Here is a 26610-nt window from a genome sequence, read left to right on the forward strand (position 1 = left end):
TGCATCGGTTTCTAGACGGCTTTATCTCTTTTTTCTTTTACCTAGGTATGGCTTTATCTCTTTTTTCTTTTACCTAGGTATGGGAATGGCATTTCCAATTTATGTTTTTTTTTTTTAATACTCATATAGCTGAATTTGGTATGTGAATCATGGGAGTATCTATGTAAACCTACAGTCATTGTGTTGTCGAAGCTCGTAGATATCATTCCAGAGCGAAGTCATATTTCTGGAACGCCTCCTTGAACGCCGCCGTATCAGCCTCTTCCTCCTCAACGGTCTGAGTCGCATCCCTCCAGTTCATCCGCTTATCCAATTCGAGAAGCTTTGCCATTACACGGCGACCGAATTGGAGATCGAAACGGAAATCTTGCGAAAGCTCCAGCATGAGCATTTTCTCTTCTCCTGATACTGTGTCTTCTCCAGACCCATCCGCATCTACTGCATTCCAAATCCACAGGCGGAAGAAATCGCCCGGTTCCTCGGAACCCTTTGATTCTGACACTGGGATGGTAGAAAATCGGGGGTATTTGAGGTTTTCAGCTTCGACCTTGAATGCTGCGTCAACTAGTCCGTCACGGATCAGACCAATTGGCACTGGGAGGAATTGCCAGTGCGTGTGAATTCCATTCGTACGGCTGACTTCCCACGTTACAGCACCGAGCTTGCCACCTGAGCGGTCTGTGACCATTTTGTGTAGAGCAGTGCGGTAACGCTGCATCTCATTGTATGTAGATGCGCGGGATTCCGGGTCTTGAATTGAATTTAGGGTTGGGGAGTGAGAGAATGGGATAATGAGCATGTGGCCTGGGAACCCGAGAGAAGAAAAGAAATCATTTGGTGGAAGAGGACCTTTGGCTGTTGTGAGATAGCTTTCGTCGCCAATAGAAGTGATGAGATGTGTGGCGATGTTGGGGTTGGAGAGGCAGAAGAAACATTGATCTGGGCCTGGGGGTGGAGCGCGCTCGCGTTGACGTTTGTATGGGCGATGGGAACCGCCCTCTGTTGGTGCAAATCGCTGGAATGACTGCTCTTGGCTGGGGAGTCCCTTACGCTTGGATTGAGGCGCGGAAAGGGGTGATGCAGTTGCACCAACCGGAACTGTAAGCGGCGGTGCAGCTTGCGGGTCTAAAGAGAAGGCGTACATCGTCTTCTGCTTCGACTGGTAGGAAGCCATGGAGATAAAGCGTGTCAATGGCTTGACATCTGGGCTGTCTTCTGTCGGCAGGTGGAAGAATGGCTCTCGTTCATAGAAGAATGCGTCGGATGCGGAGAAATGATAGCGAGGCTTTAGAGTGGCGCAAACATCGGCAACACACTGAACTTCCGCCGGGTAAAGGCTCTGGTCTTCCGGGAGTGATGCTTTTGACCCAACCCGGATTCCCTTGGGCCATTGGTTGGTAATAAGAATATCGGCGCTGTGTGTGCCGAAGAGCGCACGGGCATCAGACTCGCCATATGTGGATTGGAATCTGCCACTAGCATTGCTTTCAGGCTTGTGTGAATCACCGCTTGTGAGCTTGCCACCAAGAGCTGCAATGCGAATGCCTTCTGAGGTCTTCAGGGTGCCTCGCTTGCCAAGGAAGTACAAATTCGGGCACACCTCATCGTTGGCTTCGATCCTTTCCACTATCCGGGTTGGGAGCGGCAAATCACCAACCGTAAAATATGTTGGAAGGGGTACATTGATGGTCCCTTGTAGCAAAGCAGAGATCTCGTCTAGCTCACTCTCTGCAGAGCAGTCGCCAAAAAGATTTCCCACGATAATTGCAAAGGCAAAGTTTTGCTTGACCTGCAATTTAGCCAGCTTTGTGAACACGGCTTGTAACTGGCAGTTCACACCTCCAAGAACAATACTGATTCTTTGTCAATAGCTATTAATGCAATGACTAGAGTAGAGCTCACTTACATTTTGTGGGCCATGCTCTGATACGGTCTGATTGCCTTTTGAGCAGGCGAAGCTGAGGAGAAGAAGTCAATCGAAAGTTCAGCCAAATCAATAGTCGCTCAAGGATATGATCTTGGTGTAAGTGGCTACTGCGACTACTTTCATAAGGTTGAATGGGAAAATGTAACAGGGACTCGGCGCATTTCTTGAAGGAGCTTGGACCAGCTCGTGACAACGCTAGTCCTGATATGGTTTGGAGGATCCCATTATCGGAGAAACGTGACGCCGAGGCCGGTCAACTTTTTTTGTATTGAGCATGCGGGCAGAGAAAAGTTCCCCGAATATCTTTCTCGTTTACCTTGCTGCTTTTTGACACCGTCAAGATGGTGGTACCAGGTTCTCGGGATAAGCATATAAAGCGCACACAAAATGGTACAAAAACCACAAAACACCACCGATGGGAGCCCTTCTCCCAGCGCATCGCAAAGCTCAAAATCGACCCGATCCACCGAGTGCGCCGTGCCAGTTTTGGTGAAGATGAAGGCGAGACCACATCTTACTTCCGGTCCGCCCTTGACCACTGGGTGGACATGAACCTTTCAGAAAATTTCTCAACATTCTACCGCCGCGTCAATTCCCTCTCCGAGAGCCTCGCCCAGATCGTTTACCATGAAGAGAAGATTATGGGTCTACTGGTGGAGTTCATTGAAAAGAATGATGAGCACTCTATGGAGCCGTTATTGAGTTTGCTTGCTCAGTTTGCCAGAGACTTGGGAGTTCGATTTGAGAAGCATTTCGCAGCATCCGTGACTTTGGTGGCATCCGTTGCTGCAAAGCATGCCGACGTCGAAGTCGTCGAGTGGGCCTTTACCTGTCTAGCATGGATCTTCAAGTTTTTGTCCCGCCTTTTGGTGCCGGACTTGCGACAGCTGCTAAGCATTATGACACCTTATCTCGGCAAGGAACGCCAAAAGCCGTTCGTGGCTCGATTCGCCGCCGAGTCTATGTCTTTCCTTATCCGCAAAGCAGGTCTCGTTTACTACAAAAATAAAGCGCCACTCGAGAATGCTCTTTCCTACCTCTACGACGATATCTCCACAACGGCAGAAGAAGGGAAGGATGTCGAGAACTACAAGGAGGGATTGATGGTCATGTTCTCTGATGCCATAAAGGGTGTGAACAATGGTCTTCATTCAAATGGAATGGACGTCCTTCGCTGCGTATTGGACCAGATCCCTCCATCTGATGAGAACCGTAACTGCCCAGCACAGGTTGCGTACGGAGTGGTGACCAACCTTATTCACCACACCACACCCGAGACATTCGGTCCTATTCTTGACGTGGTCCGAGAATTTATTGAATCTCGCTCACAGGGCCCAGAGAACCCCAACATCCCAGAGTGCTGTCACTTAATGCTTATTTGTGTCGCAACCCGCAAGGGTGTCCGAGTTCGAGACTGGAAGTCTGTGCATCAGACTCTGGTATCACTTCTACAGCAGGTGTCCAAGAAGTCCGAGAAATATTCAAAATCATCCCTTCAGCTTCTGACAGCTGTCGCCTATGCTCTACAAATCTCTCCCATGGATGACATGCTTCGATTCGTGCGCCCTTATATGGATCTGGTATCTACAGGACCCCTCTCGAAATACTTTTTGTTCTTCTGCACCACCTTCTCAGAATGGGGATCCGAGCGCTTCCAGAGTCTACTGCTTCCTCATTTCCAGAAATTCATCGCCACTTCCTGGCAGGAGCGAGAGTGGGAAACATGCTTGACCCTACTCCGACTGAACCAGGCCGGTTGCATTACACCGGAGGCCTCGAAGCCTGGGTACGTTTCATGCCCAGATGCATTGAAGATTCGTATATTTGCGTCTTTAGTGTACCCTTCGACCGATGAGTTTGGGTTGAATGCCTTCGTGAAAATCTCAAAGGCTATCTCAATGTTCGGTGACTCTACTGCACGCTCGGAAATTGTGAAAAAGCTGCATGGAAACTTGAGGTCTGCTTTCAGTGATGCTTCTAAGACAGAAAATGAAGCCGATGCATCATTATTCTATCTTGGTCAAGGTTTCAAAACTTATGTCGAATTGGCCACCCAGTCTGGAGAACTTGATCTTACTCTCTGGGAACCTATCCTGACAGTCTCGACCAAATTCTCACGACTATCTCTATTCCTGGAGGGTGTGCTTGAGTTCATTTCTTCTGCCCCAAGCACATCAGATTTGGAAACCCCTGCAGTGGACGGATTTGCCAACAGCTTGATCCTCAACCTGGCAAGTCCCTCGCACAGATTGAGACTCGTGTCTCTACAAATACTGCGCGAGCTGGTTACTCGCATTAATAAGGATGATCCTTCGCCGGTTTCATTGGCCATCGAGGTTGAAGAGAGTGCTTTGACACTGCAGAGTGCCCGAACTCTTTCAATGCATGTGCGCAAGTTGGCGATTCTTTATCCCCAGATTGTTTCTCGCAAGTGGATGGCCACTCTGATTCCATACTTCTGTTTTGGTCTGTTTTCCAAAAAGCTGACTCCTCTCTGGGAAGATTCTGCTGCCGCTTTGAAAGCTATCAGTGAACACCCCGAAGGTGAGAAAATTGTTTCAGATTTGTCCATTCAGTGGCTGCAGGAGCGGGACTCTGGCACCACCGAGGAAGATTCTGAAGAAGAGCCGGATGATAACCACCTTGCCGGTCACTTCGTGTGCTACAATGTTGGAAAGGTGGAAAGTGTTCTCACAGCCAACTTGAAGACCGTAGAAGATCCAACTGCAATCCTGTCTCAGCAGTTCGAGAAGGACCACAAAAAGGCGGATCTTCTTCCTGCTCTGCCCCGCAGCCACGCACTGCTTGTTTTGAATACTGTTCCGAACATTGCAGAGAAGCGCTCCAGACAGATTGTGCCCCTGTTCTTGAGCTGGGCATTGCGTGATGATCAGGACGACCTTCCCGCCAGTAATGACCACGACAGCAAGTCTGAAAGTGTCCCAGTCAAATGGGGTTTCAAGGACCGACTATCCATGCTCGGTCTGTTTGGGCAATTCCTGAACCCTATAGTCCTCTTCAGAGCTCCCGAGGTCCACGAGGCTGTCTTGAGTCTGTTGTGTCACGGTAACTCGGAGATTCAGAAAGCTGCTCTCAATGTACTTTTCACCTGGAAAAATTCCCATGTCTTACCATACAAGGAGAATCTGCTTAACATCTTGGATGAAACAAGATTCAAAGATGAGCTGGCAGTTTTCGTGCGTGTCGGTGGTGAAGACAGCTTGATTGAACAAGAGCACCGCCCTGCCCTGCTCCCTGTTCTTCTTCGCCTGTTGTATGGTCGAATGATCTCCAAGGCCGGCGCAAGCGCGAACCAGGCTGGTCAGGCTGGCAGACGTAAGGCTATTCTGCGTGCCCTTTCGCATCTCTCTGAGGAGGAGTTCGGACTCTTCATGCACCTCTCGTTCGGTCCTCTTGCGGAAGTGCAAGTTGTTCAGGACGGCAAAACGAATGACAAGGCCTTTTCGGAAGAGTTGACAAGCCCGAGAAGACAGCTTGGTTTGCTCAAGATGATTGATACTGTCTTTGACACCCTTCAGAGTCGCATGGCTCCCTACTCTGTGCAAACCATGAACGTTATCATTCACTGTTTGGTACGAGCTTGTAGAGCTCTGAACGATGAGAGCAGTCTTGACGAACGCCTTCTGGGTGTTTTCCAAACGATTCGCCAGACAGCTATCCGCTGTTTGAACTTGGTCTTTTCTGTCACCTCGGATCGTGATTGGACCCCATACGTCCAAATCATCTTCGATGAAGTGATCAACAACAGACTCGACCAATTCCCCATCGAGACCGCTCAAGGTGTGTCCGGTCTGCTTCGTTTGTTCCACACTTGGGCATCCTCTGCGAGATCCACCGGGTATCTTGTGCAGCACAACAAAGAAGTGCTGAACAAGGTCATTGATTGTCTCAGCGTTGAATCAGCGCGTGATGAGGTCAAGATCTTTGTTTTGGACGAGATTCTTGTGCCATTGGTTCGCTTGGCTAGCGGCAAAAAGCTTGAAGAGGACGAAGAAATGCCTGACATCTCGGCTGAGCAAATTCGCTCCGAGGTTCTTTCGCCCTACCTGGAGCATGCTCTTTCTCATCTTGGCCGTCTTCTGAAGAGAGGCCCGTCAAAGCCTGTGCTATTCTCAGGCGTAACTGCCCTGTCTCTAATCGCGCCCTGCGTTGAGTCTTCTGGTGAAACGTCGAGCCTGATCAGTATCGCGACATACCTGCTTCGCCAGCCCCCAGACCGTGTCAACCCCAAGACCAAGTCCGGTCTTCTCAAGATTTTGGAGCACTTCCTGCCCCTCTACGATCCCAAGGAGGATGTGGTTCTTTCTCAACAGGTCTTCGAGGCTGCCTCTTCTCTTTTCGATTACTTCAAGGATGACACGAACCGAGAAGTGCTCTCTAGAGTTTTCGTGGCTCTTGCTGCCCACGATGAGAATATGCAGGAAGTGGCTGCCTTGTGTGCTGATCTGAATTCCCGCTCAATGAAGAGACTTGAGCCGGATTATGAACGGCGTCTGCAAGCCTTTAGAAAGATCAGTGACGACCTCTCCCAAACCTTGAACGCCAAGCAATGGCGACCTATTCTGTACAACATGCTCTTCTATCTTAGAAATGAGGAAGAGCTAGCCATCAGATCCAGCGCTGCCTTTGGCCTGAAGAGATTCGTTGACAAGGCCGCTGCCGAGACCGATGTGGAAGATTTCGAGGCTCTTGTGAATAGTGTCTTGGTTCCCTCACTGCAGTACGGCCTTCGCCAAAAGTCCGAATTGATTCGTTCTGAGGTTGTCTCTGTTTTGGGTTACTTTGTCAAGCTGAACCCCACCCGAGCTTCTGTGCAGGATATGAATGTTCTCCTGGTTGGCGATGATGAGGAGGCATCTTTCTTCACCAACATCCTTCACATCCAGCAGCACCGTCGTCTGCGTGCCCTCCGTCGTTTGGCTAGTGAAGCCAGCAAAGGAAACCTCAAGTCCGAAAACCTGAGCAAGATTTTCCTGCCCCTTATCGAACATTTCGCCTTTGAAGAGGCCTCTGATGAGAATGGCCACAATTTGATTGCCGAAGCCGTCGCTACCATTGGCTCTCTAGCGGAGTGGCTAGACTGGAATCAATTCCGTGCCAACTTCCGGAGATACCGTGGATACATGCAGAGTAAGCCTGAGATGGAGAAAAACATTCTCAGACTTTTGGGTCGGATGTCGGATGCTCTGTCTACTGCAATGAATCAGAAGAAGGGACCAGAAGTCGAGGCCAGCGGCGATGCCGATGCCGCGGCCGTGGCTGATACTGATGTCGACGTTGATGCGATGGAGGTTTCGGAGCTACCAAAGTGCACACTTGCCAAAACTACGCCCTCTCTTGCTCAAGTCTCGAAGGAATTGATTGCCAATTTCATTCCATTCTTGACTGAATTCCTTCATCACAAGAACCAGGCGGAAATGAGTTTGCGTTTGCCCGCTGCCGTCACTACAATCAAGCTCCTCAAGATTCTTCCCGAGCAGGACATGGCTATTCGTCTCCCGCCTGTTCTTCTGGATGTTTGCAGCACCTTGAAGAGTAAGGCGCAGGATTCCAGAGACACTGCCCGGAAGACACTGAACGACATCGCGCTGTTGTTAGGTCCTTCCTACTTCAATTATATCTTGAAAGAATTGCGGAATACGCTCCTACGTGGCTACCAACTTCACGTCCTGTCATTCACCGTTCACTCCATGCTTGTGTTTACTACCGATCAATTTAAACAAGGTGACTTGGACTACTGTCTGACAGAACTTGTCGCAATTGTCATGGACGATATCTTCGGTACCGTCGGACAGGAGAAAGAAGCTGAAGACTACGTCAGCAAGATGGTGGAAGTAAAGAGCAGCAAGAGTTACGATTCCATGGAGCTCCTTGCTAAGAATGCAACCATTCGTAATCTTTCGAACCTCGTTCGACCTCTCCAGGCCCTGCTGCGTGAGAAGCTCAATTCCAACATCGTCCGGAAAATTGACGAATTGATGCGAAGAATTGGCATTGGTCTTCTGAGAAACCCTGGTGCTGAGAGTCGTGATCTGTTGATGTTCTGTTACGAAGTCATCAAGGAATCCTACCAGGAAAACGTCACTGCTGGAAAAGAAGCTACCCCCAAATCCTATGCCGAAGAGCGGTTCTTGGTTAGATTGCAAGGAGCCAAGCGCGGTGAAAAACGTGGTACCACTTCTTCTCACAAGCACAAGCTGACAAGATTCTCTCTTGATGTCCTCCGTGCTATTCTCAACAAGTTTAGCTCCCTTTCAACGGCCGCAAACTTGACCGGATTTCTACCTATCATTGGTGACTCCCTGGTTCAATCCCACGAGGAGGTAAAGATCGCCGCCCTTCGACTCTTGTCTACCATCATCAAGCTTCCGATCCCAGAGCTTGACGAGAACTCGCACGTCTATCTCACGGAGGCTGTGAAGTTGATCAAGGAGTCCCCAAGTACCAACTCTGAGGGATCGCAAGCGTCGCTGAAATTGATTTCTGCCATGATCCGTGAGCGAAAGAGCACCAAACTTCGTGATGGTCATCTCGCCTACTTGCTCAAGCGTCTGACAGCTGATATTGAAGAGCCTGACCGGCAAGGTATTACGTTCAACTTCATTCGTGCCGTCATGTCCCGCAAGTTTGTTGTGCCAGAGATGTACGAGCTCGTGGATCAGATTGCAAGCATGATGGTCACAAACCAGACTCGCACCGCACGAGATCTCGCCCGGGGTGTCTATGTCCACTTCCTGATTGAGTACCCGCAAGCCAAGAACCGGTGGACCAAGCAGCTTGGCTTCCTTGCCAAGAATTTGGACTACAAGCACCAAGAAGGACGTCAGTCTGTCTTGGAAGCAATCCACACTCTACTTTCTAAAACTGGTCCAGAGATGGCCCAAGACATTATTAGCACTTTCTTCCTGCCAATCGTCCTCGCCATGGCCAATGACGATTCACCCGAGTGCCGTGAGATGGCTGGCGCGTTGCTGGCACAGTTCTACAGCCGCGCTGACCGAGAACAGATGAAGACCATCCTGACACCTTTGCACTCGTGGCTAGACCAGACCGAGAATATGGCCCTGGGTAGCATTGGCTTGCAAGCTATGCGAATCTTCTTTGAGTCCGAGGATACAGAGAAGGACAAGGAAGCTCGGTTTGTCATTGGCATTCTTCCCGGTTTGATGCAGCCAATCATCCAGGATCACGAAAACGGAAATTGGGAAACCCTTTACTTCGCTCTGCAGCTATTCACCAAGCTCTGCAAGACTGTTCCCTCACTTGCATTGGGTCCCCAATGTGCCCCTATCTGGGCGGCCATCCAAGAATCACTGTTCTTCCCTCACGCCTGGGTCAAGACCTGCGCTACCAACCTTGTTGGTATGTGGATGGCTGACCTGGCCAAGACGCACGCCACCGAAGGATACAGCGCCATTCCACTGGTAGGAAGTTCTGGTCTTGCTCTGGACAAGGAGGCAATGATCAAACTCCTTCGTGCCAGTGTGCGCTGCCTTCGCACCCCAGGTGTCATGGAAGAGCTGGCCATGCAGAGCGTCCGCAACCTCGTTTTCCTTGGTCGGTGCGTGGCACAGAATCGTCTGGAACTGCAGAAGGCTGGATCTGAGGATGTCGAGTCCGCCGATGAAGACGAAGATGCCGACAGTGAAGTTGATGGCGAGGCGGAGACCGAGAAAGAAACCAAAGAGGCACCTGTCCGGTCCGCCATTGGATACCTTTTCAAGCAAATCTCTTCTCTACTGCGCCGCGAGGTCATTTCAACCCGACCAGAAGCTCTTATTCCCAAGACCGCTTCCATCGCTCTCCTCGCCGCTCTGGTCCGTCATATTGAGGCCGACCAGATCGAGCCGTCTATCTCTGTCATCCTTCTACCGCTGCAGCATATGACCGATTCCTCCATCCCTGCACCACGATCTCGCGACGAGACCTTCCAAAACACATACAAGGGTCTTGTCTCGAATTGTCACGAGGTCCTTGATTCTCTTCAGAAGAAGCTAGGTTCGTCCGAGTACATCGCGCACATGGCCAAGGTTCAAGAGAACATTAGACAACGTCGTGAAGGACGACGAGTTAAGCGCCGCATTGAGGCTGTTCAGGAGCCAGAACGGTATGAGAAGGACAAGAGGAGAAGAAATGACCGCAAGAAGGAGAAGCGGAAGGAGAAGGGTCTCGAGCATCGGGGCAAGAGACGTGGTTGGTAGTTGGCGACCTTGTGGCATCATATTTGACGATTGCTTTATGTGGCATAAAAAAGCTGGCGTTTGGGATGTATTAGATGTTTGTATATACCTGGAATTTGATTTTGTACAAGCCATCTGCAGATTATTCCAGATATGTAAATGTAGACATAAAACCTCAATATGTCTTGATATTTACATCCTACCTGTGCATCCATGTCCAGGTGTATGCCCAGCACGTAGTCACCCCCAGGTGGTGGTACAGTAGCCAGAGGTTTGCCTCAGATAAACCACTTCAGGCTATGTAGCAAGTAGATGGTCATTCAGTTGAGACCTGTTCTGAACATTGAAAATCAATTCTATTATACATGACTATTTGTACATTGAAACATCGCGCAGGCAGCTAACCTCTATAAATCTATCCATACCCTTTCCTCTATGCCTGGAACCCGCCATGCCGAGAGTGGAGAGCATCGTAATATATATTTTTAGACAAATTCCCTCCAAAATTGAAGTGCAATAACCTCCAAATCTAATTAGATTTGGCCTCGCCTTCATTGCCCTTTGTAGCCTTCTTTCTGGAAGCGGACTTCTTCACTGTTCCATCATCCCAAAATTCCATATTCCCATTCAACTTTCCATGCATGATGCTCTCCCCCTTTTCTTGCATGATGCTCTCCAATGTCACTTTCGTATCATAGAAAATCCCCAGATGATCACTCATGATGTGCCGCTCCTTGCAAGACGGACACTGGATCAACACCGTGCCGCGGTGGTAGCCTTGCTTCGACATGCGGTGCGAAGACCGATCACCGCATGGCTTGCAAGTGAAGGTAATCATGTAGGCTTCTTCTTTACTGCGACGCTCTTCATTTCTGCGCTCGCGCTCAGCGTCGGTTTCGGGTTGGGCGGTATCAGCGGTAAGAGGAGAGGCCGTGGAATTGTGGCGGACGGCTGAAGGAATAATGAAGCGCGCTTGGCCAATGATTGAAGCTCGAGTGAGGGGTTGAGGCCGAAGGAGCTGTGTAGAGAGAAAACGGGCTGAGGTGGTGGATGTGGTTTTGGCTGAGAGAGTGCGCAGGGCGCGAAGACTCTGTGGAAGGAACGGACGCATGGTAATTCTTGGTTATAGACTGAAATTGAAATGACTCAATAAGATAACTTTGTTTTTCTCTGGTTTATTTTTGGTGGATGAGTGATAAGTGAACAATTTGCTATCGTTAAGATCCGTGAAGTGAAGCCTCAGCGGAGCGGACTATCTATCACCCGATGCTTCCTCCGCGGAGTGCAGCAACGATGGCAAAGTGAGATCGGGTTTGATGACCACACATATTTCTATGAGTTCTCTGATACTCCTTTTGTCCTGACCGTGTCTTGAACCATGGCGACAATGCGGGCGAGACATAAGATTCGAGCTCCCCGTCGGGTATGATGGACCCCTCACTAAGACACATTCCTGTCTGTCAAGAGCATAGTAACTAATCACGCCATAGGGACTCGCCTCTTCCCAAACTGACAACTATGATGCGGTCTGGGCGGTCCTTTCAGCATCCCTGACGGAGATACACACAAAGAATGCCTCGTCCCTTTCCTTCGAAGAGCTGTATCGAAGCGCATATCGGATTGTCTTGATGCAGCGGGGTGCGGACCTTTACAACAATGTAAAGGAACACGAGGAGGGCTGGCTACATGGTACAGTTCGGAAACTCGTTACACAATCAATCTCGGCAACTCTCATTCGCGCTCAGAGTCAGAATGCCTCCGAGTTGCTGGATCAATCGAACGAACGGCGGGCTGCGGGGGAGAAGTTTTTGGCTGTGCTGAAAGAGGCATGGGAAGACCACCAGCTTTGCATGGCTATGATAACCGATGTCATGATGTACATGGTCAGTTTCAAGCGCACGATATTGCAGTGAAGTATAAACCTGTTGCTAAAAAATAACAGGATCGCATCATCGCCCTTGACCACGACAAGCCATCCATCTATGTTGTCTCGATGGCCCTGTTCAGAGACAACGTCTTGAGCGCACCTGTGCGCCCAGACAGCGATCTGACTGTTATGGACATTCTGAAGTCGACCGCTCTGTTCATGGTTCAGCTGGAGCGAGCTGGACATATGATTGAACGACCGCTGGTTCGACACTGCACCCAGATGCTGGAGGGACTCTACGAAACGGTCAAAGAAGAAGAGAGTTCCAAGCTCTATTTGACAATCTTCGAGCCTGCTTTCTTGGAAGCGAGTACGGAATTCTACAGTGCCGAGGGACGTCGACTTCTGGAAATTGGGGATGCTACAGTTTTCTGCCGAATTGCCACCCAGCGAATTGAGGAGGAACATGAGCGGGCTCGCACTACACTTTCGATGCTGACAGAAACGAAAATTCTTACTCTGCTTGATAATGAGCTCATTTTGAAGAACATCGATGAAGTTGTCAGGCTAGAAGGCACTGGTGTCCGACATATGCTTGATAATAACCAAATTGAAGCATTACAACGCATCTATACGTTGAATGCACGCGTTGATAAGAAGAAGACGGCGCTAAGCAACGCCGTAAATAAACGGATCGTGGAGCTTGGCAAAGAAATCAACCGCGCATCTGTTGCACCCCTGGGCGGAGCCACAGCCCAGCCCAACAAAGATGCAGAGAAAGCTAAAAAGGGGAAAGAGAAAGAACGACCGGTCAATCAACAAACAGTCTTGGCTATTCAGTGGGTTGACAGCATCCTGGAACTCAAGCGGCAGTTCGACAATGTCTCGGCCAATGCGTTCATGGATGATCAAGGCCTCCAGAGCTCTATCATGGCCAGCTTTTCAGATTTTATCAACTTGAATTCCCGGAGCTCCGAATACCTTTCGCTCTTCTTTGATGAGAACCTCAAGAAAGGCATCAAGAGCAAGACCGAGAACGAGGTTGACATCTTGTTAGACAACGGCATCACAATGCTAAGATACATCAAAGATAAGGATCTCTTCGAGACCTATTATAAAAAGCATCTCTCGCGCCGTCTACTTATGAAACGCTCAGCCAGCATGGATGCGGAGCGTCAGATGATCTCCAAGATGAAGCTAGAAGTCGGAAATCAATTCACCCAACGCATTGAAGCCATGTTCAAGGATATGACCGTATCTGAGGATTTGACAACAAGCTACAAGGATCATGTCGCCCGCAGTGCCGATCCAGATCATAAGCCTGTGGATCTGGAGATCAACGTGCTCACCAGTACGATGTGGCCCATGGAAATCATGGCCAGCTCAAAAGAGGGAATTGTGCCATCAGTCTGCGTTTTCCCTCGAGAGATAGATATGCTCAAGCAAAGCTTTGAGAGGTTCTACCTTGATAAACATAGCGGTCGCAGGCTCTCTTGGCAGGCGTCTATGGGCACAGCCGATGTACGGGCATCATTCCGGCGCGCCAACGGTAAGGTCCAGCGCTACGAGCTTAATGTGTCCACATACGCACTAGTCATCCTGATGCTGTTCAACGACGTCCCGGATGGGGAGTCTCTCACCTTTGAGGAGATCCAATCGCGCACCCAGATCCCATCCCACGACCTCATCCGCAATCTACAGTCCCTGGCTGTTGCGACGAAGACGCGTGTCTTGGTGAAAAAACCCATGTCCAAAGACATCCAACCCACCGATCGCTTTTTCTTCAACGATGATTTCCAAAGTCCATTTGTGAAGGTTCGGATTGGCGTTGTCAGTGGCGGGGCCAATAAGGTTGAGAACACGGATCAGCGGAAGGAGACCGAAAAGAAGATGGCTGAAGAGCGTTATGGCACCATCGAGTCTGCCATTGTGCGCATCATGAAGTGAGTAACCTATCAACCCCTAGCCAGCGCTCTTGTTTCCTTGCCACTAACCGGTTTTCTTTAATCTTCCAGGCAACGGAAAACCCTGACTCATACCCAACTCATATCCGAAGTACTTTCCCAACTCTCTTCACGATTCGTCCCAGAGGTTACCATGATCAAGAAACGCATCGAAAGTCTTATTGATCGTGAGTATCTGGATCGTGTCTCTGAAGATCCTCCTACCTACGACTACGTCGCTTAAGGGTTGGGACGAAGAGGTGGATATATATCCCTTCTAATTAATCCATCTTCGTCTTGGTCTGAGGAATTGCATCTGCATTGTCCCATAGCATACCATCCGGGCATTTTTTGATCCTTGGGGATCTCATTTTCTTCCCTTTGCTATTGCTTTCTTTTCACTTTTATTTTCTTCTTGGACTTAGCGTGGCGTCATAGGAGGTTGAGTGCTTTCATCTAGAGGCAGGGAGGGACAGGGTTTCGTGTTCATGAATTGATGAGGGATGGATGGTTCAATCAACTTGAATATGAGAAGAGTAGAATACGTTCCAAGGTTCTCGCTTGAATAGCTCGTAAGTATGCATGATTAAGCAGAGCCAGGACGAAGCACAACTGGGCAACCCATATGTAAACCAGACTTCAACTTGCAATTGATAATTGACATGAATCCACTGCCACAATGAAAAGGATTCCGAATGGGACATCCGAATGAAATGAAATGTATAAATGCCCCTCAAAATCCCGGATATGACCAAAGTAAAACCGATTAACGCCAAAAATGCCATACTCCCACTCAAGTATTGTGGAAAATTGAAAATTGAACATTGCCCACATGCAGGTGAAAATGAGATCAAGATCAAAGTAACTCAACCTCCCCTTTCATCCAAGCCCCCCTAATCCCCTCCCAAAGCACAACCCAAACATCCCCCATCCGCATAACAACCCCCAAATCCTCACCCCCCTCAACCCCCTCCACAACAACGGGAACCTCAACACCCAAACACCTCACGAAAACCACCTCCTTCATTTCAGGTCCTTGAACCATGCTAGTCCCACCAGCGTTATCATCCAAGCGCCTCAGCTGCGGCGGGAATGCGCCCATGAACGAGCCGCCGTAGTGGCCTGCTAGTAGCGTTTGGTGCGCATGGACGAAGGTACATTCTTGTTCGGAGAGGGGGGTGTAGTCTGTTATTGTTGAGATGTCTGGAACTGAGTCCTCTGGTGTGATGGATTGGGAGGTTTGAGATTGGGATTGGGATTGAGACTGAGATTGAGAAAAGGAGGGGTTCTTTGTTCGGCTGGCTAGTTGGACGAGGTAGTGCATGCTGTGTTTTGTGAGTTTTGCTAGACGTTGGCGGAGGAGACTGCGGAGGATATATTGGGTTCTTGCGAGGTCTGTTTGGAGAATTGAGAGGCGGAGGTTTAGGTTTTGGTTGTGGGTGTTGTGTTTTGTGGATGGGTCTGTGTCTGCGGAGGAGGCGGCGAGGTCTTCGATTGTTTCAATCTATGGCATGTTAGTTTTATGTTGCTCGAATTAGGTATTACAAGGGATCATGAATATGGGGATGGAAATGGGAATGGCAATGGCAATGGGAATGGTAATGGCCAGTGTTATGCCTGCTGGGTTCTTACCTGCATTCGCACTCTATCCATCATACGCTCCATTAGCGGTGCGGGCCATGGTAGAACCTCCGAGACGGCGCGCTCGGCGACCCAGAATCGGGTGAGGAGTTGGTGGTCTATGGCAGACGACTCTGGACTGGCGCCAGCGCCGCGGTCGACAGATGCAAGAATATCGTCGATATCCATGGTTTCTTTGTGGAAGTGGGATGCGGTGACGCGAAAAAACGCGGGAGATGGAGTGGAGTCGAATATGCCTGGGGCATCCGCGCATTAGTGGATCTTGGTCATTGAACTTGGTACTTTAAGGCTGATTTAGACATGTCATTAAGATTGAAATAATGTACGAACAACAAAGCGCCTACATTCGGCTCATCAAATGCAGTTCAAGAAAATCATGCTCGCGATCCTCGCGGATCGATGCGAGTGAAACATTACAGAAACAGCTTCATGCGAGTCTTTCCCAAGCAGAAACAGGTCTCGAACGCGAAAGATAATAAAGACCCAATTTGCTTCCAACCCAGAAAAATAACGCCGTTTTCAGTTCATTCGATCAAGAGTCGTAGATTTGTCTGGCTTTGCCGGTCCTTCACCGGATTATGGTGATTGTATAGGGGGCCGTATTACAGGACCGCCACAAATTCAGACTCATGATTTAGCCGGGGGCGGACCTGTAGGAGGAGCGTAGTCCCGGGCTCCCGGCGCGTGATAAGAATTCTGGGGCGCTTGCAACTCGATACCGTTTTGCTGGGGGTGTGGGGGCGGTGCTTGGGCACCAAAATAACCATAGTTCTGGGGGTTGGCGGAATACTGTGGTGGTGGCTGGGATTGCGTGTAGGGGTCGTTATTATAGTATGGTTGCTGGTATGTAGGCTGGTTGGGTGGTGGTGGACCAGGAGGTGGTGCCATCCATGCTGTGCCGTTGTAGGGCTGTCGGCCGTGAGCACGGCGACGACGAGCGTTGAAGCAGCTATTCGGATGCGGTTAATTTATTGGGTGGATCGCTAGGGAGTCTAGATGTAGAAAAACTCACGCGAAAGCAAAGAAGATCAGGAAAGCGATGGCGACGATGACGCCAAATGCAACCCAACGACCCCAACTATCCCAGGAGGAGTTGTTGCAGTTATCGTCAAAGTCATCGCTAGATATAAGTTAGAAGAGGATATCAGGATAAGAAAGTCAGACTTACCAAAAGTAACGAAGCGTTAAAGTAGGCATGATGGGCGTGTAGATGTCAAAGTGGAGGAAGAATCGAGAAGAAATAGTTAAATGGGAATGAAGGTGGCTGAGGTGCGATCATGGGGCTGAGGCTGGGTATAAGTGGATCCATAGCTTTCTAGGCTGCCAGTTTTTAATGATGAAATCATTCATCAATAAAATCTTGAAAATCAATATATTGATTTTAATTGATTTTGACAGACTTATCCTTCAAATTTCTTTTACTACTAAATTATGATCCACTTTGATCATCTTCATGAACGAAGTCCAATTGATTCAATTCACTTTTGTAACGGGTGTACGTAGTCCCATACGTATCAGCTCCACGCCAGTTCTAGGTATATGATGACTAATCATGGACCTGAGAAAAAGATATTCTTAATGCAGAGTTACCATATCCTGATACGTACATAGGATATCACCTTACATGGAAGCGCCGGATCCGTTAGTCAAAAATCGGTTGATGAGTGCCAACTGGAGAGATAAATGCCATATTGGAACTTGTGATCTTGTTATTTGAGTAGGTATAATGGAAAAAGACGTAATTCCAAAATTCTCTAAATTACTGGAAAGTTTTGTAATTGCCCAGAGTGTTTTTCTGAATGATTTATCTAAACTTAATAGCATGTGTCCTTTGGCGGGGTTGATCACTTTCGGGGTCTGCATGGCCAACGCATCGCTTGGTCCGTGTGCTTTATTTACGTTAGCGACCCCCAGCTTTTTCTTTTTTACCTGGAAGACCCGTGGACCCAATTTACTGCATATCACAAGGTTCCGGGCCACTCTGCAAATCCAGGAGATCCAGAAATCCTTTGAAAACATTGGAAACATTGAGACCGAGACATTGAATCCAAACCCAAATGGCATTAACATATTAACATGCGATCAACAATTTTGATCGATTGGCACCCGCTGTGTGATCCCCAATTGCATGCACCCAGGACCATATACCAAACAGGAAAAGAAAACCATCAACATCGTTACATGCGAGGCTGTGAGCCAAAACGCTAGTCTACGGGACATCAAACAGAAAGACGCGCTCAGGAAACGAAATCCAGCTCAGAACGAAATGAGACAGACAAATGGGGGAAAATATCATGTGGAAAATGACCACTTATCGACTGGCTCGTGCAATCAGCCAGTGCAGCACCGCGTCAAGGTTGGTTTCTTCTTTTGCGCTGATCCCGTAGCAGCTCACCTCCCGACGAGTGATGGACTTGAGATCCATCGCATCGATCAACTCATCTACCGATAATTTAACCGGCAGGTCGGACTTGTTACCGAGAACGAGAAGGGGAATCCCGTCCAACGTGGGCTTCGTCATCAGATCATGCAACTCCTCCGTGGCTACTGGCAAGGCGGCTTTATCCGCAGCATCCACGATATATCTAATAGATCAGCATCAAGAAAGGCCTGTCGTTTTGTACTTTTTTGGGGGAAGAGGGGGGTTTTGGCTTACACGATCGCGTTAACACCTCGGCAGTATCGCTCCCACATCGGACGAAACCTAGGCTGACCCCCAAGATCCCAACTTGCCGCCGTTAGCGATGACCCTACAACTCACTGATGCAATACGTACCATTTCAAGGTCACATGGCCCTTCTGAACTCGTTTAGTATTGAAGCCGATCGTCGGAATCGAGCTGGAATCCGGTTAGCCGGTGACGTCTTCTACTTATCCTTGCACGACTTACTCGATAGTGAATTCCCCGCCCTACCACATGATCAGCATCTGGATGCAACACCGAAAACACGAAAAGGAAGGAAATAAAAAAGATAGGAAAGGAAAAATCTAGAATTCTTACAGCCAATACACGGAGCAGGGAGGATTTGCCTGCGTTTTGGAGGCCGATCATGGTAACATCCATCTCGGTGGCCCTGCAGAGAAGATCCGGATTAGAGCAAGCGCTTCATCTGCGGGGACGGGCCGGGAAGGGGCTGGATGGTGTTCCCGAGAACCAAACGCCTCAACGGTTCCACTTACCAGAACATCCTCAAGAGCCAGTCATAGATGGTGCGAAAGATGCCGGCCATGTTGGGTGGTTTTGGTGTGGGTGGGGTGGAAAGGGAAAACACGGATTCAAGAAAGGGTCGAGACTACCAGGGAAAAGATACTGTAAAGTAAACCTGTGAAGAGCCTCTCTTTTTCTGCCGGATAAGGAGTCCAAGCCTAGATTTGTGGAGAGCAGGTTTCCACCTGGACAGTTGAGGGGGTTGGAGAGAGGAGAAAGAGAGACGGTGTGATGAAATTCCCAAGTTTTGTTAACTTGTTTTTTCGGACTAGCGATCAACAAAATAAAAAAAAACCAAATAGTAAGGGGGAAAAGCAGCAGAAAGCCCTGAGCGCTTCAACTTCTTTCCCGGCAGTTTTAAGTATACCGAAATGGAATTTGTACTGGCGCCAATGCGAGATCTACGGGCACACATGACTGCCGTTGGAGAGGGGCGCTTAGGCTCCATTCGCGGCCTGACGCAGCGAGGTGACTCTGCTACTAGGAAATAAACAGTCAATTATTTTTAGAATTAATGATGAATGTATAAAGAACAGTTAACAACTGGATTTCATGTAGTCGTTCACATGTTGTAATTCTTGTTATATAGAAGCTCAGGTGTTCGTCATTGACACCTCAGGCATGAACATACATCTTATCACACGTGACGATAACGGGTTCCACATCGAAAAATTTCCCCAAGCAGAATCATCTCCAATTGTTCTTCAAAGCTGCCAATTACCGGCTCTCATCGCTTTGCTGGTATTCCTGGCAGGCTAAAGCTAGCAGGGGCCTTTCTTTGGTCGCCCCATACTGTATACTCCACCCAGTTGAATACCACTCCATTGACTGGGTTACGACCAAGAAAAAAAAAACGAAAATCCGGACAAGCCCGTGAGCTTCATCATGGCTCCTACCAATACTAGCACTAAGTGGTCGGTGCACTATGACACCCTCCGCCGGGAGAACCTCTTTAGGAATCCTCCTCAGGACCACACGGCCTACCCGTCCCTGGCGGAGTCAATTCGACCACACATCGATTCCTTCAATGCTCTGTTCGAGGACAGCAAGATCTTGGACGCAGGATTGAAAGATATTGGCATCAAGACATTCCTTGATGGAGAACTCGAAACTCCCGAGCAAAAGAAGGTCCGCATGGCCGAAGGCCTTCGCGCACCGAAGCGCAACCGTTTGAATGTCCGCGTGAAGGAGGTTTTCCTCGACAAACCCGTCCTCCCGCCCACCAACAAGTACAGCACCAAGAACCGCGAAATCTACCCTTCCGAGTGCCGTGAGCGCCATGCGACATATCGTGCCAAGCTCCGTGCCCGTCTGGAGTTCCAGGTGAACAATGGCGACTGGATGGAGTCCGTGCGTGAGTTGGGTCAGGTTCCAATCATGGTGCGCACCAACCGCTGCCACCTTGAAAACGCTACCCCCGAAGAATTGGTCCGACACAAGGAAGAGTCGGAAGAGCTGGGTGGTTATTATATTGTGAACGGTAATGAGAAGCTCATCCGTATGTTGATCGTTGGCAAGCGGAATTTCCCCATGTCTATCATCCGTGGTTCGTTCGTCAAGCGTGGTCACACCTACACCAAGTTTGGTGTGCAGATCCGATCCGTTCGCCCCGATCAGACATCCCAGACCAACGTTCTGCACTACCTCTCCGACGGTAATGTCACCTTCCGTTTCTCATGGCGCAAGAACGAGTTCCTTGTTCCCGTTATGATGATTCTCAAGGCCCTGGTTGAGACCAATGACCGTGAGATTTTCGAGGGCATTGTTGGTTCTGTCAACTCCAAGGGAATGAAAAACACCTTCGTCACAGATCGTGTTGAGCTCTTGTTGCGAACCTACCAGGCCTACGGCAAGCACAGCAAATCCGACTGCCGTGCACACCTGGGCAAGTGTTTCCGTCCTGTGATGGGTGTTTCTCAGGATGTGTCTGACGAGGAGGTTGGTACTGAGTTCTTGCGCCGCGTTGTCCTGCCTCATCTGGGTAACGTCAACGTTACTGAGACCCAAGATTATGACAAGTTCAAGATGGTAATTTTCATGATCCGCAAATTGTACGCCCTTGTCGCCGGTGACTGTGCTCCCGATAACCCTGATGCGGTCTCCAACCAGGAGGTCCTGCTCGGTGGTTTCTTGTACGGCATGATCCTCAAGGAGCGTATTGAGGAGTGGCTTCGATCATTTGGACCGATCACACGAGACTGGTCCATCCGCAACGGCAATGCCAAGTTCACTGATCCTTCATTCGAGCGTGATTTCTTGTCCAAGATCGTGAAGCGTTCCAACGAGAATATCGGTCAGGCTCTCGAGTACTTCCTGTCGACTGGTAACCTCGTCAGTCCTACTGGTCTTGATTTGCAACAGACATCTGGTTACACTGTCATGGCTGAGAAGATTAACTTCTACCGATTCATCAGTCACTTCCGAATGATTCACCGTGGTAGTTTCTTCGCGCAACTGAAGACCACTACCGTGCGTAAGCTGCTGCCAGAGAGTTGGGGTTTCTTATGTCCTGTTCACACTCCTGATGGTTCTCCTTGTGGTCTATTGAATCACTTGGCGCACAAGTGTCTGATTGCCACGGATAACCTCGATGTTTCCAGCTTGCCCCGCACTCTGGTCCAGCTTGGTGTCAAGGCTGAATCTTCCGTTGCGACTGAAGAGAGCGTGGTCGTTCAGCTGGACGGCCGAATCATCGGTTCCTGCTCGCCCGAGCAGGCTCGCAAGATCCACGACACTCTCCGCTACTGGAAGGTGGCTGGCTTGAACAATATTCCACTCGGCCTGGAGATTGGTTATATCCCCAACTCGAACGGTGGACAGTACCCCGGTATCTACATGTTCTCCCAGTCCGCAAGATTCTACCGACCGGTCAAATACCTTGCTCTGGACAAGATGGATTATGTCGGACCATTCGAGCAGCCATACATGGAGATTGCCTGCCTGGAATCTGACCTGATTGCTGGTCTCTCTACTCACATCGAGTTCACCCCGACCAACATCCTCTCGATTGTGGCCAACATGACACCCTTCTCCGACTACAACCAGTCTCCTCGTAACATGTACCAGTGCCAGATGAGCAAGCAAACCATGGGTACTCCTGGTACCTCTATCGCCTACCGTACCGACAACAAGCTGTACCGTCTGCAGACTGGTCAGACTCCTGTTGTCCGACCACCCCTGTACAACGCTTACGGTCTGGACAACTTCCCCAACGGAATGAACGCCATCGTTGCGATTATCTCTTACACCGGTTACGACATGGACGACGCCATGATTATCAACAAATCTTCCCACGAGCGCGGCTTCGGTCACGGTACCATCTACAAGACCAAGGTGCACAGCCTGGCCGACAAGGACCGCCGCAAGTCTCGGCGCGAGGTGAGCAAGCTCTTTGGCTTTGCTCCCGGAGACGAGGTTCGGGCCGAGGTGCGCAACTTCATCGACGATGACGGTCTGCCCCATGTTGGTATTCGCGTACAGGAGGGAGACAAGATTGCGGCGTTCCACGACGTGCGCTACGATGCCGCAACCGACTCCTACGTGAACGTCGACGGTATCACCCATTTCCTCAAGTATAAGGATGCCGAAGCGGGTTACATCGAAAGCATCCGCATCATGGGTTCCGAGAACGGCGCCGAGCCCATGCAGTCCATCAGTGTCAAGTACCGCATTCCCCGTAAACCCATCATCGGTGACAAGTTCTCCTCCCGTCACGGACAGAAGGGTGTTTGTTCGCAGCTGTGGCCTGCCGGTGACATGCCATTCTCCGAAAGTGGCATGCAGCCCGACCTGATCATCAACCCTCACGCTTTCCCATCTCGTAAGTTCACCCACCACCAATGTGATGGAAATTCCCCCTAACCTCAGCCAGGTATGACCATTGCCCAGATGATCGAGTCCATGGCCGGTAAAGCCGGTGCCCTGCACGGCCACCCGCAAGACTGTACCCCCTTCCAGTTCTCCGAAGAAAACACCGCCACCGACTACTTCGGTCACCAGCTTAAGAAGGCCGGATACAACTACTACGGCAACGAACCCCTATACTCGGGTATCACGGGCCGCGAGTTCGCCGCCGACATCTACATGGGAGTCGTCTACTACCAGCGTCTGCGTCACATGGTGAACGACAAGTTCCAGGTGCGTACCACCGGACCCGTCAATGCCTTGACCGGCCAGCCCGTGAAGGGTCGTGCCAAGGGAGGTGGTATCCGTGTCGGAGAGATGGAGCGTGATTCCCTGATTGCGCACGGAGCAGCCTTCCTCCTCCAGGATCGATTGATGAACTGCTCCGATTCCCAACTTACCTGGATCTGTCGCTGCTGTGGCTCGTTCCTGTCGACCCAGGTTGCTGTTTCGGGCTCGACCCGCTCTCGCGCGACCATTAACCCTGGTGCTATTGCTGCCGCGGCGAAGGCTGCTCCTAACCAGCAGGCTCCCGGTGGTGCGTCCACGGTGGGCGGTGCGTTGGGCGGTGTTAATGGCATTGTCCGCTGTCGTCGCTGCGCTCGCCAGGCTACGTTCGATGATTCTCGTGCTGAGGCTTGGGAGGACGGTGATGGTCTGCGTTACGTTGGTGGTGACGATGTGACTGTTGTCGCAGTTCCCGGTGTGCTCCGCTTCTTGGATGTCGAGTTAGCGGCCATGGGTATCCGGATGAAGTTCAAGGTGGATAACTAAAAACGTGCAATTATATACTTCGGTATACGGGTGTTTGTTTCAAAAATTTGTGATTTAATCATGTCATAGATGGAGCGTTGGCTTTTTTTTTTCATGTTAATATTCGATGTTCTATACGCAATGGATGAACTGGGTTCAATTTCAATAATCATTCCTAGTGACCCTTATCTCGGCTCATCTTCCGTGGATTAAGTATCATCCACATGTGCACCCCACCAACTAGTAATTCGGTAACCGAGAACAAGATTCGTCACCCACGGGTAATCCCCATATATTTAATAAAAATTATATGTATCATTCATCCGTATATCCTTTAAATAAATTCGGATTGGAAATGCCGTGTCTTGCCAAGTCGAAATATCGTAAGACACGCGACGACCCGTCGATCATTTGCTTAAATTCCGCCAATACTAAGCTAAGAACAGTTTAGCGTACGAGATGTACGAAGTGATAACAGAAAAAACCAAAGTCTCCACTCCGCCCCTTAACCCGCTAAACTTGGCGATGACGAAGGCTTTTCTGCTCCTTGAAATGGTGCAATTTTGAACCGTTATGAGGACTGCGAGAATGCTTATCTTTATACTTAGGAACTATAGCATTCAAACCCTACACTTGAACTGCTTTACCTGACTTTTTCCAGCCCCAGGTGCTTTGGTTTGGTTCGGTTCGGCTCTCTCCGTACACGAGGGCCAAGCGCTAATGAACGCGGACGCGTACGCAAGCTTTAATGTTCCGCTGACGATTTTTTTTCTCCATATAGTTTAGTTATGGACGGGACTTGGTTAGGAGGAGGATGATTGGCTTAGATGGATACTGGTTTGCGCATACGTTTCATGCTGACTCGTGCTCTCTTTTCTTCCTTTTCCGTGTATAATGTCGTTGTTAAAGGTGTTCTACATCCCAGGCCGCCTCAAGCTGTCAGGACATATTGTGGGCGGCTGTGCTTGATACCATATCAATTATAAAGAGAATTGAAACATATTCACCGACCATGGTTCGCTTTCGATTTCGATTGTCCTCTTTAACATGGGGCCTTACACTGGCGAGCGCGGTGAAGGCAGATTTCGTATCGACGGATTACGACGGATATAATGATGGAGATCTGGGACATCGACCACATCTGGAATTTCATTCCAGCGACGAATTTACTCCCGTGTTACAGGCTTCTGTGTGGAATCAGAGTGCGATTTCTGATACGGGGTCACATATCTTTATTAAGCATGATGGAAATACAACATCGCCACTTTCATCACCGCTGATTCTTGATGCCAATGATTTATCCGCCGTCTATTTGAATCGCTCTTTCGAAAATGTGTTTGGCACTCGCGTCCAGGAGAATCGGGGGAAGAAATACCTCACTTTCTGGGAAGGCCAAAAAGGAAACGGGATTGGGGATGGGTATGGTCTTGCCTTTGATGAGACCTATCGGCTGGTGTATAAGATTTCTGCACAGAATATCAAGGTGCATAGTGATCTGCATGAATTCGCATTTACAGGGAATGGGACGGCCCTGGTTACAGGCGTGGACAAAGTACGTGCACGGGGCAGTTCTTTGGATCCAAGTTGGAAGGCTCCTTCATATTTCGGGATTTTGAACGCCATCTTCCAGGAGATCGATCTCGAGACGAATGAAGTGCTTTTCGACTGGCGTGCACTCGACCATATAAACCCCATGGAATCACATGAGCCTCGAGGTATGGGCTGGGATGCCTACCACCTGAACAGCATTGAAAAGGTAAGGACAGCGCAGACGTTGCTTGGGAATGCGCCTCTAACTTCCTTTCCAGACCAAAGCAGGCAACTATCTTATCTCAATGCGCCATACACATTCAATAATGCTTATCGATGGCCAGAGTGGCGAAATTATCTGGACACTGGGCGGTCGACGCAATGACTTTGTCGAATTATCACCTGCCGATGGAATGGAAGATGCTGAGCCCGTTCTTTCCATGGCCTGGCAACATCATGCACGTTTTGTACCCGGCACGGACGAGACGGAGATAACGCTTTTTGATAACCATGTCGAAGACACGTCGCATGGTATCTGCGATACGGAATGCTCGCGTGGTTTGCACATCGCCGTCAACACTACAGCCTCGCCGCCAAATGTCCGGCTTCTCCGCGAATTTCAGCATCCGTCACAACTTCAGGCCCAAAGCCAGGGGAGCGTGCAGGTTCTCTCGCACAAAGCCGGGGATAAAGACCTCGGTAACGTGTTTATCGGATGGGGGAGATGTCCTACATTCACAGAGCATAGTTCAACAGGAGAAACGGTGATGGATGTACAGTTTTCACCATGGCATAGCCTGGAGATCCCCGATGCATTGGATAATTACCGTGCCTACAAGATGGACTGGGTTGCCGAGCCGTGGTGGGATCCGTCCATTGCGCTACGGATGAGCCCTAAGGGTGAGCTAGTCGTCTATGTGAGCTGGAACGGGGCGACAGAGGTAGCGGAGTGGGTGGTGAAAGGCATTGAAGCGGGACAGGCGTTGAACACCAAAGGCCAGGTGGTGACGAGGTCCGTTCGCACTGGCTTTGAGACCAAGTTGATAATTGTGGAGGAAAAGAAGAGTTGGCGATACATCTGGGCCGAGGCTATGGATGCGGATGGAAATACTCTTCGGTCCAGTCAGATTGTGGACTTGGAAGGTACATCATTGCCCATTGCCGTTGATGCTTTTGACGAGTCTAACTCGACCTTTGCTGGTTTCCTCGCTGCAGAGAAAGCTTTGAAACTGAAATTGAAGCACCCGCGTAGAGGATTGTCTAAAACAGCGATCGCTTTACTTGCATCTGGGCTGAGTGTTGCTGGCGTGGCTATCATTGCTGCTGGTGTGTTCTGGTGGTATCGAAGGAGAGATTACAATCGCGTGGAAGCTGAAGACTTTGCTTTGGAGTCAGACAAGTTTGCATTGGAGTCAGACGACAGTGATGTCGATGGTGATGAAGAGGAGAATGATGACGGGCAACATGATTGTAATGGATCAAGAGCCGAAAGTCAGGCTCTTGTCTCCAACACAGAGGAGAGAGGACTAATCAGGTTTTGTAAATAGATAGAATAACCTTGAAATGTACTTAATGATCACCCTTACAGATATAAACCACGAAAAAATGGTATACTATAAAAGCGAAATACTTGTAGT

The 26610-nt window shown here is 49.6% G+C and overlaps 8 protein-coding genes across 8 annotated transcripts; 4 read left to right on the forward strand and 4 right to left on the reverse strand.

The window, feature by feature from the left end:
• Positions 1 to 202: 202 nt before the first annotated feature.
• Positions 203 to 1920, reverse strand: N7520_010953 (CwfJ domain protein; the record flags this gene model as incomplete). Its single annotated transcript, XM_057144886.1, has 2 exons — positions 203 to 1853; positions 1907 to 1920. The coding sequence occupies 2 exons, from the start codon at positions 1918 to 1920 to the stop codon at positions 203 to 205; spliced, it is 1665 nt and encodes a 554-aa protein (XP_056990640.1).
• Positions 1921 to 2268: 348 nt separating this feature from the next.
• N7520_010954 (uncharacterized protein) lies at positions 2269 to 10149 on the forward strand (the record flags this gene model as incomplete). The annotated part of the gene is made up of 1 exon (XM_057144887.1): positions 2269 to 10149. One exon carries the CDS (start codon positions 2269 to 2271, stop codon positions 10147 to 10149), a length of 7881 nt encoding a protein of 2626 aa, XP_056990641.1.
• A 508-nt stretch (positions 10150 to 10657) lies between these two features.
• On the reverse strand, positions 10658 to 11239 carry N7520_010955 (DNL-type zinc finger protein; the record flags this gene model as incomplete). Its single annotated transcript, XM_057144888.1, has 1 exon — positions 10658 to 11239. The coding sequence occupies one exon, from the start codon at positions 11237 to 11239 to the stop codon at positions 10658 to 10660; it is 582 nt and encodes a 193-aa protein (XP_056990642.1).
• Positions 11240 to 11506: 267 nt separating this feature from the next.
• On the forward strand, positions 11507 to 14182 carry N7520_010956 (cullin family protein; the record flags this gene model as incomplete). Its single annotated transcript, XM_057144889.1, has 4 exons — positions 11507 to 11551; positions 11619 to 12011; positions 12071 to 13938; positions 14011 to 14182. The coding sequence occupies 4 exons, from the start codon at positions 11507 to 11509 to the stop codon at positions 14180 to 14182; spliced, it is 2478 nt and encodes an 825-aa protein (XP_056990643.1).
• Positions 14183 to 14794: 612 nt separating this feature from the next.
• On the reverse strand, positions 14795 to 16776 carry sld5 (putative GINS DNA replication complex subunit Sld5; the record flags this gene model as incomplete). Its single annotated transcript, XM_057144890.1, has 5 exons — positions 14795 to 15442; positions 15571 to 15815; positions 16230 to 16528; positions 16592 to 16699; positions 16748 to 16776. 5 exons carry the CDS (start codon positions 16774 to 16776, stop codon positions 14795 to 14797), a joined length of 1329 nt encoding a protein of 442 aa, XP_056990644.1.
• A 1114-nt stretch (positions 16777 to 17890) lies between these two features.
• N7520_010958 (ADP-ribosylation factor-like protein) lies at positions 17891 to 18809 on the reverse strand (the record flags this gene model as incomplete). Its single annotated transcript, XM_057144891.1, has 6 exons — positions 17891 to 18164; positions 18236 to 18307; positions 18356 to 18418; positions 18470 to 18489; positions 18581 to 18653; positions 18760 to 18809. The coding sequence occupies 6 exons, from the start codon at positions 18807 to 18809 to the stop codon at positions 17891 to 17893; spliced, it is 552 nt and encodes a 183-aa protein (XP_056990645.1).
• Positions 18810 to 19672: 863 nt separating this feature from the next.
• Positions 19673 to 23464, forward strand: N7520_010959 (DNA-directed RNA polymerase I core subunit RPA135; the record flags this gene model as incomplete). Its single annotated transcript, XM_057144892.1, has 2 exons — positions 19673 to 22607; positions 22659 to 23464. The coding sequence occupies 2 exons, from the start codon at positions 19673 to 19675 to the stop codon at positions 23462 to 23464; spliced, it is 3741 nt and encodes a 1246-aa protein (XP_056990646.1).
• Positions 23465 to 24455: 991 nt separating this feature from the next.
• N7520_010960 (arylsulfotransferase) lies at positions 24456 to 26520 on the forward strand (the record flags this gene model as incomplete). Its single annotated transcript, XM_057144893.1, has 2 exons — positions 24456 to 25199; positions 25252 to 26520. The coding sequence occupies 2 exons, from the start codon at positions 24456 to 24458 to the stop codon at positions 26518 to 26520; spliced, it is 2013 nt and encodes a 670-aa protein (XP_056990647.1).
• Positions 26521 to 26610: the final 90 nt, after the last annotated feature.

Source organism: Penicillium odoratum, assembly GCF_028828045.1.
Source record: "Penicillium odoratum strain IBT 22623 chromosome Unknown utg000008l_segment0_segment0, whole genome shotgun sequence".
In the NCBI taxonomy this organism is placed as follows: domain Eukaryota; kingdom Fungi; phylum Ascomycota; class Eurotiomycetes; order Eurotiales; family Aspergillaceae; genus Penicillium; species Penicillium odoratum.